This window comes from Falco punctatus, assembly GCF_963210335.1.
Source record: "Falco punctatus genome assembly, chromosome: 8".
NCBI lineage: Eukaryota > Metazoa > Chordata > Aves > Falconiformes > Falconidae > Falco > Falco punctatus.
The window spans coordinates 22,029,514-22,047,991 of NC_137588.1; the positions used below are offsets into that span (position 1 = coordinate 22,029,514).

The following is an 18,478-nucleotide window of genomic DNA, read 5'->3' on the forward strand; positions in this document are numbered from 1 at the left end:
GGTTCCTACCATGCAATGCTAGCTGTGACATTGAGGCATGAGCTCCATGAAAACAGAGGCTGCATCTGCTCTCCAGCTCTGCAGAGAAGCTCACACAGGCTCTATTATTCTTTTAAGTGACATCTTCAATATGCCTGTCAAGGCCCCTCACATTCAGAATGGTTAAGACAAAGATGCGAGCATTTCCTTTATCTGTGGCCTGAAAAATAGGATGGTCAAATAAGAAAATACTTAAGAAAAAGCTTTGTTCACATGAAAGAGAACAGTACTTAATCCTGTTTCCAATAGGAAGTCACTAATCACAGTGGCATGTATTGTGGCACTGCCTGTACTTACAAGAAAGGCAATGGAAGTTTCTATTGCAAGGACTGGTAACAGCTCAGGGTATGGCATATCAGGAAATAACTAAAAGGACCATTTGACCATATAACAAACTCTAGCTTAATGGTTACTGATTCAACAATCATGAATAGCTGGAAGAAAAAATCTTCCTACTTGAGTTTAAGGAGTAAATGTGCTGAGTAGAACAGCTTGCAAAGGTTTATGAGGAGGTGGGGAAGAAAAGAGATAAAGGCACCAAGGCCTTCAATCTAGGAAAAAAAAAGAAGCAGTTTATTTTGTAAGGTCACTATGCTCTGATAGACATTAACTTCAGTGAGACCTAGTAAGAACACAGCTGACAGTGACTTCTGAATCAAAGGTTTTCCAGTGTATTAAGTAAGATGCTTTTTGTAATGTGAATTGCCAAGATTCTCGTGTCTTCTGTGTGAGCAGAAACTAATCTAAGCTGCAAGCTGTGATGAAAGCAAGCATCCCAGTGACAATAATGGGCATATTATCTATTTAACCATACATTCACTAGAAGAGAAAAGGAGGTTGAAAGTGTTTAGTCCACTCCCATCAGCCCCAGCTGCTGTTGTGTCAGCCTTTGTATCTCATGATGTCTTTTAAAGCACAGCCATCTCTCATGGTTACCAAATTAGAGGCTTTCAAACTTTATGTCTAATTGCAGAGAGCTGTGCTACACCATGTGGTGGTCATAAGTGCAACGTTAGGCCATTTTTGGGAGAGGAAATGGTTTTGTTTTACTTGTTTCTCCGAGATAGAAGTGGTAGTAGAGGGAATAGTTTCTTCTCACTCTGGTGTAGTCTATGCTAGGTTATATGGCTGTTTAGGTTGCATCTACTGCCTTTCCATTCAGGACTGGGTGGATGCTATTCCTTGTGCACCTAGAAATGAAGTCTGAATTATTTTGCTGTAAACTTCCCCCCCCCCTTCTCTATTTGCAGAGGGTAATACTTTAAATATTGTCAGTTTTGATTGTAGCCTTGCTATGCAAAGCCTTTTTTTCACTTTAGAATCAATCATTTGGTGACTGGATTCAGTGACCCAGACAATCTTTCGGAGTCTTATGTTCTCAAGCATTAAGAAAGGCCAAACCATGTTGAGGCAGGACTGTTCTGAACTGTCTTCAATTTGGAGAACAGTGATTTTAAGTGAGTCCTAGCTCTTTCTCTGGAATCTTTAAAATCTGCAGATTGCTATCTTTTCAGTGTGTGAAAAGTCTTGTGGAAGAACTGTATTGCCTGTAATGCTTTGAACAGCAGAGCCTTCGGTGCTACGGGGCTCTTCTATGTATGTGTTCAGCAGGAGACCTGCTTTCCAAAGGCAGCTTGGCCTACTGGCACAGACCAACCACTTCCAGGTCCTGCTGTTGCTTTCTTTTCTATTATCTCACCCTGCTCTGATATTTTCTTGAGTTGTACCCTGAATGCACAGAACATTTTCCACAGGTCCCACTGTCTATAAAATTGCTATCCTGGAAAGTTCTTCCTCTAAAAGCTGCTCTTCTCAACAAATTGCAGAGTGCAGGTACACTCTAGAAAATCCCAAAGTTGTAAGACTAGTGGGAAAATAATCAGCACAAAAATTACTGTGATGGTATCAGCTATGAAACATCAGTTTAGACACTGATATAGCAGGAGCATTACAGAAATTCATGGCTTAGGAACTAACCTCCCCCTGCCACCACCCGCAACAACTGAATACAGATGGAGAAGTTGGCTGTTTTCCATCAATAGTGAGTAACCCATTTTTCTATGCTGATTGATTTGGCCTGTGCTCTTGCTGTCTTACTCATTTTTTTTTCATGCTATTGCTGGCAGAAAGGTCTTCTCTACTAACAAGTTTGTCTAGTCTTGGCATTAAGCTTAATATTGAATGACAATTTAATACTTCCTCTTCCAAGTCTTGCTGACCTTTAGTTTTGTGGCAGATAATTTCTAATGTGTGTATATAAAAATATTTTAATCACCTAGGTTCTAAAAACAAGATTGAGAGGAATCATTAGTTAGCACAAAAACGTGCAATGTTTTTTTTCTAGTAGGAGCCTCTGTGTTAAGCTTAACTTGCTTGTGAGAAAATGGAAGTTCAGTGCACAAATGATTCCATATTTGCAAGCTGCTGATATACCTTCTGATGAAAGGTTATGCAGAGGTGTGGAATTTATTCTTCCCTCAGCTTTCTCAACAACACAGCAAAACAGAAGTAACTTGCTTTTCTTTTTGGAATAACCTTCTATTAAATTAACATCTTCACTAAAACTACACTAAATGTTTAGTTGGTAAAAGAGATATCCTGAACTGAGCTAGGACTGAATAAAGTATCTAACAGGTTATGCGTATCTTTTCATGAGTTTAAATCACACTTCATCATACTTTCTAGCAATTTACGAGATTGAGTTTTGCTTTTAACCAGTGATGACTTTGAAAGCTTTCCTGCTCATATATTGTCATTCTTAGTTCTAATTACACTAAATTCCTGTTGTAGTACAAAGCAAGATTTTAAAATCTATGTAAATATTACCACTCCTCCATATCTCAATAAATCTTAAAATACAAAGCATTCAAAGTAGGAGTGAGACTGTAGACTGCACAAAGAGTGATCTTCTAATTATTTATACAAACACTGACGCTACTGAGAGGGTGGAAAGAAAAATCAGTACTAGTATTAACAGTGGAGTTTCATCTGACCACAGTTGCTTTTTTTTTTTTTTTTCTTCAGTGTCTTATAATGGGAAGCAGTAGAGAAGTTTACTTATGATTCTTTTCTTGAGCGTTTGTCTAAATCATTCGGTTCTGGTTAGCCAAGAGGAACACTGCTCCGCTGTGCACAGTACTTGGTGGCAGAACTGAGGCGGTGTCCACACCCCGGTGATGTGGTGCAGCTCTGCAACCCTCCCCTGAAAGGGCTACTCCTGTCAAGCGGCAGCTTCACGCCTTCCCAGGACTGCAGCCCTCATCACTGATGAAAACAAATGCCTTTTTTTCACCTCCTCAAAATTTAAATACAAGTAATCTGGTAGTAACAGCGCTCTCAGGGGAATGCTTGAGAGCTGTGCTCCCCGTGTGCTTGTGTTACCGGCCTCACCGGTGCCTTCCAGCACCCCTGCCGTGCGGTGAGGCTTCCCTCGAGCCCCTTCCCAGCCCTCGCACTCAGCCGCGGCGGGGCCCGGCGGGGCCCCGGGGTCTCTGCCGGCGGAGCCGTGGTCTGCGCGGGCTCAGCCGCCGCCCGTTGCGGGGCCTCGCCGCACTGGGAGCCGCCAGGGGCAGGGAGATGGCCGGAGATGCGGACAGGTTTGGAAGAGCCGGGGAAGGCGCCGAGCCGCCGGGGTTACCGGGGCCGCCCCCCCGCCTGCCAAGGACAGCCCTGTCGGGGCGCCCGCGCTTCTCCCTCAGGCGGAGCCCCGTGAGGGGGGCGACCGCCGCGCTCCGCCGGCGCCGGCCGGGGGCCGCCGGGCCCAGCCGCCTCTCTCCCCTCAGCGGCGCGGGGCGAGCGGCCGGGCCGGCGGCGGCGCCCGCCTCTGCCTCCTCCCCCTCGGTGCCCTGCCTCCTCCCGGCGGCCGGCTGCGCAGGGAGGGCGGGAGGGAGCGCGGCCGAAAGGTGTTGCTGGAAGGGAAGTTTGAAGAAGGTCGTCGGGTGCCTGGGCGCTCCGGCAGCACCATGGCGGAGCAGGGCGAGTCGCCGGTCCACGTCCAGCAGCCTCAGCCAGCGCCCGCGCCCGCCGCCCCGGCTGTCGGCTGGCCCATCTGCAGGGACGCCTACGAGCTGCAGGAGGTTATCGGTCAGTGCAGCGGGAGAGCGGGGAGAGCGGCGGGGGCGCGGCGGGGTGGAGGTAGGGGATGCCGTGGCGGCGGCCGGCTCCAGGCCTACCGGCGCTCATCCTCCCGCAGGCTGGGGCTCGCTCACTGCGGCGGATGCGCCCGGCACTGCAGTGGCGCCGCCGCCGGCTGCTGCAAACTTTATCCGCCCGGCAGCGGGCGGGCGGCGCGGCCCCGGGGGGCGGCGGCTCCTTCTAGAACCCGCCGCGCCCCGCCCGGTGCGGCCCGGCGGAGAGTGCTGCTGCTCTGCGCCGCATCGTCACCCACCGTGCCGGTGGCTGCTGCCGGAGCCCTGCCCTGCCGGTTCGCGCTGGGACCCCGGCAACTCTTGCCAGTGCGCTCGCTGTGCCTGTATGTTTCTGCCTGTGGATGCACATACGTGCGTGCGTCCGCTTAGATTACTCTGCATTTTTCCGGTGGTTTTGTGGGGGAGGTAAATCTCACCCCTAGATCTGCTACTGTCGTGGTGATTTCCTTTAAATTATTTTCTTTTTGTATGTATCTTTAAAGCCTTGTCTCTTTTTTCGCTCACTGTTGAATCTTGCCTCTGTCTCCTTGTGCCTCTCGGCCCAGCTCCCCGTCGGTGGTGGCACGGGGGGGGTGGGGGGGTGGGTGAGGGGTTATGGTTTGGTTTCACCTCAGCCAGCTGCTTTTGTCCCGGTTTGCCGTATGAGGCTTCACCCGTGTGCTGCCCCCCTCCCCACGGCCCTGTAGGTAGGGGGCTTCTGGCAGTGCGCTTCAGCGCTTTGTTCACGTGTCCGGCTAATGCAGATCAGATGTGTTCAGTCTCTGACCCCTGCATTTAGATCGCTTTGTTTTGAATTTTGCTGTATGAAAAGGTGGCTGCTCTTAATAGTATGTGTGATAGAAAGCTTTTCATCTCCTGACCTAGATGTTGGTTCTTGTTAATGAACTACTTCGGGAAAACTTGTGTTTATTTGTATGTAACATTTTAAATCTCCAGCAAATATTGCTGATGGCAAAGGCCAGCTCTAAGACTGCAATTGCTACTCTTTATGAATGAGGCCACTTAAATGAAAAAAAACAACCCCTAGGAGTCTTGCCTGCTAATGCTCTTGGCTATCTTCAGTATTACACATCAATTGCTAATTGTTAGGCTGACGACAATCAGAACTACGACAATCAGAACTACGTGTTCCTGATCTGGGTTGCAAGTTGTGTGTATTCAGTTTTGTCATTAAGCTTTTTATTTTCTACAGGCACAAACAAAACAGTCGAGAAAAGTACTTCTTCCTTAAAATCGGATGGTTTTCTGTTGACCCAGGTGGTGCCTTTGTGTTTCTGTTTGCGCTTCCCAGGCTGTGGAAAGGGACTGAGGAGGGATGAGGGTTCAGGTGTTTGAGTCCCAGGAGGTGGCTGGCTTGGACCAGACTGGTGCTCAGTGTCAAGCCACTGCTGCTGGTAGAGGCCCCCCCTGCCATGGGCGTGGGTTTACTGGCCAGAGGACTTCAGCTTACTCGGTCTGGGGAATGGATCTAAATCAGCCAAGTGGAAGCAGTTCCACTAGCATAAGCTGTATCTTTCCTGAGGAGTAAATAGCTCTTCTAAGGTAAAAAAGGCCCCGAAGTTGTTGGATTAATCCTTGTTTAAGGTGTGAGTCATTTGAGTTATTTAAATCATAGTTATTTTTTGTTGCAGTACCTGTAGAATGCCTGGGTGAGAGTTTCATTTAGAAACTCCTTTCTACTTTCTTCTTTCCACTTACAAACTTGTATCTTTTGAGATGTAAAATGTATTCTAAATATTTATATATAAGCATACATCCATTGTATAGGTGGATGCTAAATTGGAGCAGCAATTACTTACCTATAGAAAATATTGTTAGTTACCTACTGATGCTATTAAATGTTGATATTTCTTTAACTAAACTGAATGCCTGAGGAAACTGAGGTCAGGTTATATTGGATTGGATTCTTGGACACACTGAACTTGTCTGATTTCAGTTGAATTTTCACAAGGCTTAGATTGCTTACATGACTTTCTCTCAAACTCACTGAGATTTATTTTATACCACTTAATAGTCTTGTGCCTAGTCAAATATGCCTTTTTTTCGTTAGTAAAAAACCAAACAAGCATACCTCATCCCACTTCCTCGGCCCAAAACCACTTATAAATTCTATGCATTTGACCATATGTGGATGTAATTTTGGAGATGTCAGATGAATTTTGTTGTTTTTAATGAATCTAGTGAGGTGCTTTTAAAGCATCTTCTTTATATCTGAGGGAAGGGGGAATGGTACAGTCTGAATTTGGTTTAGCAGCAATTTAGATCCCTTTGCATTGGCCATGCCAGAGTTAATTGCATTGTGAACATGAGTAGTTACCACTTGCTGAAACAGTGCTGTTCACCTCTGGAAAGCATGGTTTACCTCTCCGAGGAGCTGGGTAGCATCTTCAGGGATGAGTTCAGGTATGACAGCCCTTTGCCAGTTAAATGAGAAAAATGACAACATATTGAAGCATCTTTGTGGGCTTTGCAGGAGGAAAGGTACACAGGGTGAGGTACACCAGGATGGTTTGTCGTAACACTTCCCAACAGAATAGGCTTTGTATCGAATTGTAACTAAAACACAGATGCAGAATGACTTCAATGGCCTGTTATAGGGGGCATTTAAAAGTTTTGGTGGTGATCATAAAATGAATATCCTTGTAATTCATGTGAACTGTCTCCATCCTGTGTATTTAGCAGGCTGGAGAAGTTCTGCTCTCTTACTCTGCGAGAATGTGAACTTTTCTTACTGCTCATCTGTGTCTAGCCAAGTGCTGTTTTAAAAAACAAGGCCACATGATACGGATTTCAAATTGCACAACATTTTCCTTTTCTGTCCATTTCCTTTGTGATAGTTGGGAGATTCAAGTGCCTGTTAAAGAGAAAATGCTGGCTTTAAGGAGTGGTTCTTATGAGATGTTATTCTAGGTTTGCTTTATTTTTTGAGATGCCTAGCCAGTTCTTTGTAAACTTGTGGTGTGTGGTTTCATGATACATTTAATGTGCTCTGGCAGGCAGCTGTTGAAAGGATCGGTTGATCTGATGGTGAACTAGTTCTTCTGCCAGGTCAATTTTCTGTCAGATCAGGTTCCCTATTTGACTTGCTGCATGGCTGCGTGATTGATAGATCTCGTGCAAGAAGAGGCTCTTCCTATTAATGCCTATATGTAAATATTTTCCAGAGCAGGAAGAAACCATTCGGACTGCTATCTGTAAATGTATGAGGCAGAGAGTTAAGAAGGAATTGTTACATTAATACAGGTGTCTTACATGGTTACAGGCTGTCCATACACCAACCCATTGGGAAGTTAGAAGGAGATTCCAAACGGTTGGGATAGGAGGACAGAAAGCAAGCTTCTGGGAGGAGGTAGAGATGTAAGAAATGTAATTGCTCTTAAGGAAGAGCCAGATTTCATTTAGTGAAGACCTGGGAGATCTCTTTTATGATTCTAATGCATTAAGTTAAGATGTGCAGTGGATTTTAATGTATGTGCTGGGTGTTTTTGGTAAGCCGGATATAACTTAAATTAAAAGAACTGCAAACCTTATAAAAGCAATACTGTGAGAGATGTTCTTATTCAGTTTGGGTTTATAACCAAGTATTCCGAACAAAATAAGTGAAATAGATTTCTCTGAATTTATGGCACTTATATATGTGAGGTTTTTTCCTCCACAGAAGCAATATAAATCTTCACAGAACAAACGTTTAAATGGTAATCAGTGTAAAAACCTGAAAATTGATGTGTCAAAATTGTATTTGTAACTTTTGTACAAATTTGTACAAAAATGAGCCCTACACATGGATGAGGCAAAGCAGCATTAAATCTTGTGTGTTGGTGGTGTTTGGGTTTTTTTTTGGTGTGTTTTGCTTTGAGGTTTTGTTGTTGCTTTTGTTTGTTTTTAAGAAGGTTTTCTAAATTGGTATGAACAAGTGGCTTTGCCTTGTTTTTTTTGAAAACTACATTGAAGTTGATGCTTTGCTGGATGTAACTTAATGAATGCTTGTCAGCCAGCTTGATAATTGTGGAAGAAAGATTCTGTTATGGAGAAGCAATGGATTATCTTGTGGTTAGGCTGGGTGCTAGTTTTCATTATAAAATAATATTTTTATCTCTCCTGCTGCACTTGACTTGGAAGATTAATTTGACTAGAAAACAGCCAGAATTAGTTGGAAAATAAAGGGTTACTTCATGTGATAGATTATCTGTGTTGGCTGCAGTTCATTAAAAGTTACCTTAGCTGAACGGAGGCTCTTCTCTGGTTTTTCCTTTCTAACTTTTTGCTCAAAAATATCTTGTGGTTTGTTGCCTCATAAGGTGCAGTGTTGCTAAGTCAAATGTGTTGGGATTTTGAGTAGAACAAGTTACCATTCGAGACTGTTCTGCTGACTTTATAGTTCTTATTGTAAGCAGACTGAGCAACTCTTGTGTTAATGGCTCTGGGATCTTTGTTGGTGTTTCTATGGTATGTTTACTTTTTTTTTTTCCTTCTCCTCTGCTGGGTGTGCAGTGCCATTGCTAATGGCTCTGACAGAGAATAGACTCCCATATTTGTTGTTATCAGAGATCTTTGTATAGAGGTCTCTGATTATGATGTTGAGGAACTGATGTTCTAGTTTGTAAACATAGTATATGCTGCTTTTAAAAGCCTCTCTGTAGTTAGAGGTAACATTACAGTTCTGTGTTTTCTCTTAATCAGATGCTCGTGTCTCATCCACGCTTTACAAATTTTCTTTCCCCTGTGCTTAATCAGGATTTTTTTTTTTTTGGTGGAAAAAAACAGTTGAAGAGCTTTCTTTTTTAGTGGTTTTTATGTATATGCTGCAAATTGGGTTGGACTGTGCTCAGTGTCAGACCACACCATAGCAACTAAAGCTATGGTAAACTGATATTTGCTCTTGCAGAGATTTATTTCTAAGACCTCTGTAATTCTTGCATAAGGAGCTGCATAATTTGATAAGTAATACTTAGTGCTACCTAAGATCTTTACACTAAAGCTTTGTTTAAGAAGAAAGATGTGCCTGCCTTAATTCCGCTCCAAAGCAAGTTCTACCCCTTACCAATAAATCTTAGAAGTTACCGCAGTTTTTGTGGTAACATATACAGTATATACAAACTTATAAAATAGCCTAAGCATACTGTATATGCATATATTAAAAAAAGCCTTCATAACATTAATCATAACTTAATACAACTGTAGCTTGACAGAAAGAGTTTACGGTTTTGTAAATTAAATTTTTACACTTTGGGAATAATTGGTTAAGATTTTCTGTCAGCTAAACATTTGAAGAAACTAGAAATACTAAATCCCCATTTAATTTTCTAATAAGGAGTGGCCTTTAATTCAGTTGTTAGAGTAAAGATGGTCATGGTGCAATTTAAAAATACCTTGTAGAACTCACAGTGCTGTGCTGCTAATGAGGCTGTTCAGAGCTTGTAGTTAATGATTTGCCTTGTCTCCACATGATAGTAATAGTGTTGGGGAAGGGAACTCTGTCTTGGCTTTTTTTTGAACAAAAATAAACTTTCTGCATTGGAAATACCCAGATTGGAGATCAGGCTGTAGTTTTCATTGCTTCAGAGAGGTTAGGCTTTGTGTGATTTAGTGATCAAACTTTGTTATATAAGTGAGTTTTTAGAAAAAATTAACTCATGCAATTGGAATTCAGACTTGTCAGGAAGAAGATTAATTATGTTTTACAAGAACCTGAATGGCATGAAAATAGCCAAGGGAAAAAAAAAAAAAAGAAAATAAAGCTTATTTTAAAGTTAATTTGCTAACTGGAAGGCTAAAGGAGCATGTAACCAGCAGATCAGGTGGTTGGCTGGTGCTATGTAATGATCATTTAAAGCAAGTATGCTGTGCTTTCCTGCTCTTGGAATCTTGCCTACCTCCTTTATGCTTGGCCCTACTGTCCCTATACTTTCTCTCTCCCCCCATCCAAGTTCTTCCTACAGACAAGGTCCAAATCCTCGCAAGACCTGGAAAGTCCTGGCTCCACAGGAGTTGCTTGAATGCTAGAAGACGAGCAGCTCTTGTGAGCTTGTGGAAACTTGAAGGGATGGCATGATTTTGATTCTCACTAAGCCTTACTAAGCAAGGCTTCACCTCTTCAAATTGGATCCACTGCTTGTAATCAGCACTGTACTTTGACAGAAGGGGCCAAGTTCAGACCTGGGAGAGCAGTTTTAGGTTGGGTCATGTATTGCTCTGAAACAACATTTAGAACTGTTTTAGTGTTTTTTGTTTGGTTGTTTTTTCCCCTTTCCCTTTCCCTTAGGCCTCACTTTCCCTTAGGTCAGACATCAGTTGTTTTTTTCCAGAACCTGCTTGTCAAATAGAGCTTCTCTTGGTTAAGTGGAAACAAAACCACATCTGTTCTGATCGGCTTGAGGGGACAAAACAGTGAATGCTTCATACAAAGGAGGTGTGGGTGGCCTATATAGTGGCTACATGTGTAGACCATATTTAATATCTATGTGACCCTTTTGGTTCTCTCCCTTTTTTTCCCCCCTTGCCCTCTTCCAAAATAATTTAGAACTATAAGGCAGCAGTAGACAGAATCTGGTTTTGCTTCCAAAAATGATAACAATTCTCAGCATTTAAAGAACAGACCTTAAAAGTCAAGTTAAGTTACTCAAACTTCTTGGGTTTGATGTAGTCACAGGGATACTGCTGAGCAGCAGCAGAGAAGCAATCTGCTTGCAGAACTCGGAAGATAAATATACCAGTAGGAAATTTACTGATGCCCAAAATTAAAAGTGAGATTTCCCACCCCCCCCACCCCCCCAAAGGAAATGATACTTGACAGGAGTTGATACTGCTTACCCTGTGTAAATAAATAATTAGCTTTTTTGAAATGGGCGTGCTTTTACTTATTTTTGCCTTTTGCAGCACTGGTAGGGTGAAATGCTGACAGCTCTGCTGGATTTCACTGTTTCTTGTGAAGTTGGAAGGTTTTTGGGTATACGTAAGGGTTGAAGCTTATGGGTGTAAGAATGTTACGATCCAGAAGTGTCAGAATGAAACAAAGCTGGTATGAAATCCTTGAGAGAGGAATTTGCTTTAAAACTTTTTGTGTTTCTATATGCACTGTGGTAAGTTCCACATGGTTGTGTGATCGACTCCATAACTGAAGCAACCAGTACATGTTGAATGCTTGTCTCTTGCTGCCTTTTGAGGGGTTTGGCTGCAGTCCTTTGGCTCCTACCTTAGGGTTGTGTGCTGGAGATGCAGCTCCTCTCGCTGCCACCTGCTTCCTCCTGTACAGTGCTTTTGGCTGGAGACTGTGCTGTGGTATTTAACATGTGCCTGGTGGTCTAGGAGCAGTAGACTAAAAAGATATGACAACCCCTGCACCCCCCCAGTGCCCCCTCTGCCCTGGGATGGAAAATGTAGTAGTGAGAAAAACCAGGGAGAGAGTATACAGGGAGAAACGAGCAATCTGCCTGACAGTGCAGAAGGTACTTAATTTTTCCTGAAACTGCTGTCAAGTCAGGGTTACTTTGTGAGAGTTGGTTACCTTTCAGGAGAGACATATAGTTGGGGGATGGCAGTTAAGGGGAAGAAGCTTAATCTTCACGGAGAAGTGTGCGTGCTTCCTGGTATTGAGGTAGACTTCAGCTGACTGGTGACTGTTTTGTAGAAAGTTTCCATGGCAGCAGTGAGATGCTGACAATGCTGATGAGGGTGGTGTGTTTTTAAAACAACTCCTAGGCACAATTTTCCAGGGTGACTGTGACAGTCCGGCAGGTTGCTCCTGAGAGAAGCTCAGTGAAAAATTTGAACAGTGTCCTTCATTCGTTAGCTGAAGTATTGTTTGTGGCATTGGTGGAGTTAATATTTCCAGTCGTTTGCCCCTAGGTATTTGACTAGGTATGTGACTTTACTCAATGGCTTGGTGAAGCTCCAGTATGATAAATTAGCTGTCTCTATTAATCCTTTGTATTTACAATTAACAATTTCTGAATAATTTTATTAGCCTAATTATTCTGGCAGATGTTAACTGCCTCTGAGGTATTCTGATCAGAAGTAACATAGGTGAAACTTGCGGATGTCCTATGAGACTGATGTAATGATTATGTTACATAGCTTTTAAGCTGAGTTATGCTAACATACTGAAAGGGAAGTGAGGACTAGAGACAGACTGAAAATTGGAAGATACTCTGTGTTCCTAGTCATGCTTTCAGCGGTAGTGTGAACTTAAAGGTCTCAAATGTCAAAATCAATGTTGAAAGTCTAAGTTGTTTTTGGTTTTGTTTTTTTTTTTTTTAAAGGAACAAATAATTACAGATAGAAGCAAACTATAAGTCAAGAAGAAGAAACATATTCAGATTCAGAAACATCACTATTCAGTTGTGAGGTTGCTTTTCCCTTCTTATTTCTTTGCTTTGAAGGTATTTGGTTACAGGGACTGAGTTGAAACATACAATTTCTTCCTGTTTGTGTCTTGTGCTTCCAGTCTCTGAGCCACTTCAGACTAATAATAGGAGATTCATTAGAATTAGATTAGAATCACCTGATGAAAATTTAATGATATGATAGCATTTATATTGTTCCAACTCTTCTGTTGTTGCAGGATAAGAAATAAATTAAGTTTTTTTTACTGGTAGTGTGTGGCCATGATGGACTCAAATTATAGCTGGCGTGTTCTGTTGGGGTGAAATAGCTGAAGATGCTTTGTAGCTCAACACTGCATTATTAATTAGAGATTTCATGACAGTGCAGTGGCAATACTGCTTTTGTTTTGGTAGATTGCTGTTCTTCATTCTCTGAAGAACGTGGTGACATCCGGAAGACTTGGAAAATACTGCAATACTGCATTCATGGTACTAGAATTGTTCCAAGTGTTTACTTCTGAACTAAACGAGAAACAATAACATACGCTGACTAAATCAACATTAGTGTTTGTTTATAGTGCTACTTCAGAAATGAACAGTAATACTCTTTTAATGGCTTTTTTCTAGGCAGGAAATTTGGTTCAGCATAGCAATTCTTCAATTCATCCTGCTTGTATAAGGTGGAATTAAGCAGAGTTCTGTGGAGTTCAGATGATACCCTGGTGAGGTAACTTTTGGTCCCACAGCAAACACCAGATATCAAGTTCTCATGTAGTTATGCAGAGCCATTTCCAGTGCGAGTTTTGCCTTCCAGATGTCATATTGAGTAACAGTTTCTGTATTGATGATGGAACAACAGGGAGAATGAAATGATTGCAATCCATGGGTTTTTTTATGAAAATATTTTAACTAAAAAATAGATCTTGCAGTTTATCTTAGGGGGAAAAATATCAGGCTGTGTAACATAATGGAGTATTTAACGGTTTAGTAGAACATATGATAGGAAAGGTGTTTTGGTTTTATTCTGCATTTTATTAGGAGAAACTGCTTCTGTATTAGAAGAGTGTTGGAGAAAGAGGGTTCCTTATGTCTGTGAACTTTGAAGGAAAAGCTTTATTTCTGAGGCAGTGTCATGTGCCTATATTTGCTATGTTAAAATGTTATTGCTGTTGTAGAATATAATTCAAATTGTCTGCTATGTTAACTTTTTTCTTCCTTAATACAAAAAGGTAGTATCTTTATTGTATAGACAAGCTGTGGCTCAAAGTAGTTGTTTCTTCCAGATGGCTATTCAGAGTATGTTACTCTAGGGCTTTTTTTTGTGGTGTTGTGAAAACTCACAGCTGAATGAGGTTTGGATAGGTAGATAAGAAGGAAATGGGAAACAGTAGAAACCTTAGCCCTACTGGTTGTGTCTTAGCTTGGACAAATTAAACCTGTTCAGGCAGTCTCTTAACAGAGATTTTCCTCCGCTTTGTACTTCAGGTGTGAGCCTGCAAAGCTTCAGTATGTCTGTGGCCACAGAGGTGGTTAAGAGCATCTTTCATTTGAGGCTGAGAGCTGGGACTATGCAGTCTGGAGAAAAGAAGGCTCAGGGGGATCTTATCAATATGTACAAAAACATGATGGGAGGGAATGAAGAAGAGGAATCCAGACTCTTCTTAGTTGTGCCCACAGGCAGGACAAGAGGCAGCGGACACAAATAAAAAATTATGCATCTCAATCTTAACACAAGAAAGCTTGGACTGTGAAGGTGTTCAAACACTACAGCAGGTTGCCTGGAGAGGTTGTGGAGTCTCTGTCAGTGAAATACTCAAAACCTGGCTGGGCAACCTGCTTTAGCTGACCCTGTTGGAGCAGGGGGGTTGTGTTAGGGGATCTCTAGAGGACACTTTCAACCTAAGTGATTGTGATTCCATGGTTTGAAACAATTTTTCCTGGTATCTTTGTGTGAAACAGCAGAAAAATACTTGGTTGGGGCTTTGCTCTTTCAAACAGCATCTTAAATTCTGGAAGCAACTTTGACAAAAGTGCCCCTGCTAACAGAAAGGCAGATGTGGAGATTATTTGTAGATGACAAATTGGTTGCGCACTGGAATTTTGTTAGTATCTTGGTTGTGTCTATACCTATAAAGTTTCTGGTCAAATGGGAGCAGCTAAGGGGAGTGAATCAGTTAATGTTGAGGCCTCTATGGTGTATTTGGGTTTGGAGTTTTACTTCAAACAAGATATACACTAGTTCTTGGGCTGTCCTGGTTTTCCTTGTTTTTTGAAAATATTCAAAGATGGGTTTGAACTGTTACATCTTTCAAGGGTTAGAGCATGTTCTGTTGGAGCAGAACTTCCAGCTGAGGTTCTGCCAAAAGTAGTTCATTCTGCACGCACGAGAGTTGCTCTGCAAAGCAAACCAAAGCTCTGTGAGGAAGATCAAGCAGAAGGTATTAACTTTAGAACCGCCCTGTTTGCTCTAAACCAAAACGCAAATGTACAGGCAACCAAACAGTATGAAGTGCAGTTGGTGCTCTTTTTTGAATTTCCCTATAACTGACTTTGTTGGTTATTTTTGGGTTTTTTTTTTTCTACTCGCTGAAATTTTTTAATCTTTCTTGTGTCTGATGGGAGGCTTTGCCCTTGAGTAAGAACCACATCTTGATACATACATTTCTAAATTGCATTGTTGTTTTTTTTAATACTTGAAGTATTAAGATTTTCCTGTTAAACTCTTTGTGTTGACTCTTCACTCTAGGGTAAAAGTCAAGACCTTTGAAACCACAGATTTGGATACAAAGTTTTTAAGGGAAGAATGATGTCAGCTTTCCCTTTTTTCTAGATAAGTTCTTTGGTTTAAATAGAGATTTATTACCTAATGTTTTTCTGTTTTGCAGCTGACTGAATGATAAGGAAGTTTATTTTAGTTTTTTTTTCAAATGAACATAGAAAGAAAAGCTGTTTTTTATGGTACATATGTCTGAATGAAGTGTTTATGCTGCTTCAGACAAATGAAGGAAAAATGAAATACCCCTGCTGGTATGCTTTCTGGGGAGCTAATTAGATAGAGGAGAATCTATCAGATGTCTTGTAGAAACTCCCTCTTCTGCAAAATCCCTGGAGATTTTGCTTTTTCTTTTAGATAACAGATATTTTGAAGCCTGTGATTTAAAGAAAAAGAAAAAAGGCATTTTAAAGTACATTGTAAGCAGTGATGTAAAAACCACACTTTTGAATTAAGCTGGTAAGAACAAATCTATTATTGTCCCAAAATGTGAGCAAAATTCACCTAGTTTTATCAAACCCTGTAAAAACAGAAACTGACAAGACCTCTTACACATACTTCAACTTTTTCTTTTTTTTTACTGTGTAACAGTATATGAATGATGAGAAAAAGTTTGAAGTTTAAAAAAAAAAAAGTGAGACCTATTAGGTCATGGATGTAGTCTTTCATCTAACTATAGCCTATTAAAACGGCAAGAAACCGTGTCTGTTTTACACAGGTGTCCTTTTGTATGGCTTTTTGTTCTGTGAATTTGATTGCAAGTTTTTGGCAGAACTGTAATTTAACTAAAAAGAAAACCAAAATAAGAGGTTTATATTATTACCTGAAAATCTGATCTACATTGTGAGGATGAATGGATAATAATATGGTGGACAAAAGTATTTCAGTGTTTGTAATAAATCCTTAAACCAAGTCATATCCTTTGCTTCAGCTCCTTTTCATGTCTTTTGTTGGGAAAATGCAGAATGAATGAGGATTTGTTGGATTCATTCATGTCGAGTATGGTACATGCACATTTCTCCTAATCACACGATGGCCCCAATGTGATTGTACAACTGGAGCTGATGCCTGCCTGCAGCGTGCCGGGCAGGTGGCTGTGCAGTACAGCTGTGCTGCCAACCATGCTGAAAGAGCAGTGGAAGCGTGGGTGAAAAAGCCTGCTGCAAGTTCTCTGGCTGCTACTTTTTCTGTTTCTTCTTCCCTGACAAATTTGCACTTTGAGTGCAGTTAGATTCCTTTTCATTTTGCAGGAATACAGTGCCGATCTGATTACAAAACTAATGTTAACTGCAGAAGGGCTCAGATACCTCAGAGCTTTTTTCCCCCCTTTTCTGTCTTGTGAGCTAGTTTAACAGGTAATACCTCTTACATATGTGGCATTATTAACAGTGGATCAGTTCTTTGTTTTGTCAGAGAACCTTTAAAGATGATCCATGCTCCTGCCAGCATATTGTTTTACATAATTTATCCTAATGACAACCTAATAGAGTAGATATTCCCTTTTTTTCCTCCTAGGTGCTGAACTCGAATAGATTTGTTTATTTTTCATCATGGCCAAAGAAAAGTATTCCTTTAAATCTTTTTAAGTAATGGACTGTTATGTGTAATGGTACTCATTGTTCAATGGCACACATCTAGACCGTAAGTTTGGTGAATTCACAAGTTACCTTTATATACTGATATGAAAGTGGAGACGTTTTAAGTGTTTGTAAGGTGAGTACAGCTAAGCAGCGTCTTTGCTTTCTGACCAGATGCATGCTGTTACTTGGTGACATTGAATTCCCAATTCCTGTCCTGCAACTTTTGTAAATTGTAGTAAAATTTGTATAGAAACAGAGTACGGTTTACTTTACTTTTACACATAATGGCTTGTTTAATTTTTTTCTTTTTAACAATGTGTGGTGGGTTGACCTTGGCTGGATACCAGGTGCCCACCAAAGCTGCTCTATCACTCCCCTCCTCAACTGGACAGGGGAGAGAAAATATGACAAAAAGCTTGTGGACAGGGAGATCACTCGGCAATTACTGTCATGGGCAAAACAGACTTGACTTAAGTTAAACTAATTTCCCTATTGCCATTCAAGTCAGAGTAGGATAATGAGAAATAAACCCAAAACTTAAAAACACCTTCTCCCCACTGCTTTTTTCCCAGGCTGAGCTTCACTCCTAAGGTCTTTACCTCCTCCCCCCAGCAGCACAGGTGGGTGGGGAAGGAGGGTTGTGGTCCATCACACCTTGTCTCTGCTGCTTCTTCCTCTGCGGGGGCGGGGGTGGGCTCCTCATGCTCTTCCTCTGCCCCAGGAGCACAGAACTTAGAATTAAAATGGCTCAGGATTTCCACAAGCAGAACCAGTTTACTACATTTGTAAGTAGTGTAATACAGAATTTATAATATGTCTTAACTTATGATTTCTAATGACCTAGATCCTGACTTAACTTACGATTTCTAATCACCTAAGTAATACAGAATTTATAATACAACTGAACGTATTATTTATAATTACCTGGACCCTCTGCAGATTGGGTCAAATCTTAGTACATGGTTTGCTGTATCAATATAAGAATCATAATCTAGACTGGAAAACCATGTGAACATGTACAAGTCACTGAGTCCTTGGGGGAAGCAGATGGTGGTGGAGGCATCCCTGACCACTGGGGGTCACAGGTGTCACTGTCCAGCAATAGCTCTGGTCCAAGTTCACCACTCGGGACTTATAACTGCTTGATTTTTATGGACAGTGCTCTGTGTGCTGTTATGCTTCCCTCTTCTGTGATGGGGTCATCACCACCACTGGGTTGACTGGGTGACTGGGACATTCAAGGCTGGTAAGGAAGGGAGTAATTGCCCTGATGCCCAGGAATCTTGAGGTCAGTAGGGAGGCGAAAAAGAAATGTTCCGTTTATCTTCTTGGTTCACAGAACCTTGAGGGCCTGAGAATAGGGGGAAAGGGAGTGACTATGTGGCCACTCAGTCACAGAGAATGGCTGCTTGCCTTAGAAAATGGTGTTAGCTATGCTGGCCGCATTACAAGGGGTTGGGAGCAGGGAGCACTGGGCACACCAGTCTTACCCTGAAACCTCCACAAGGCAAAGTCCAGTTCTGATGATTGCAAATTCTGAAATGGTGGTGACTGTAGATTATTTTTTTTATATATAAACACTTTTCACTTATAAATAACAGTTATTATGAAGATATT

The 18,478-nt window shown here is 41.7% G+C and overlaps 1 protein-coding gene across 1 annotated transcript in view; it reads left to right on the forward strand.

Annotated features, from left to right (window-relative positions):
* The first annotated feature begins 1,271 nt into the window (after positions 1-1,271).
* Positions 1,272-18,478, forward strand: part of STK39 (serine/threonine kinase 39) — a 104,427-nt gene continuing 87,220 nt past the window's right edge. Inside the window, exon 1 of the mRNA XM_080398951.1 lies at positions 1,272-4,122. Within this exon, the coding sequence (XP_080255077.1) occupies positions 4,002-4,122 (121 nt within the window). The 5' untranslated portion in view covers positions 1,272-4,001. The remainder of the gene's footprint in view (positions 4,123-18,478) is intronic.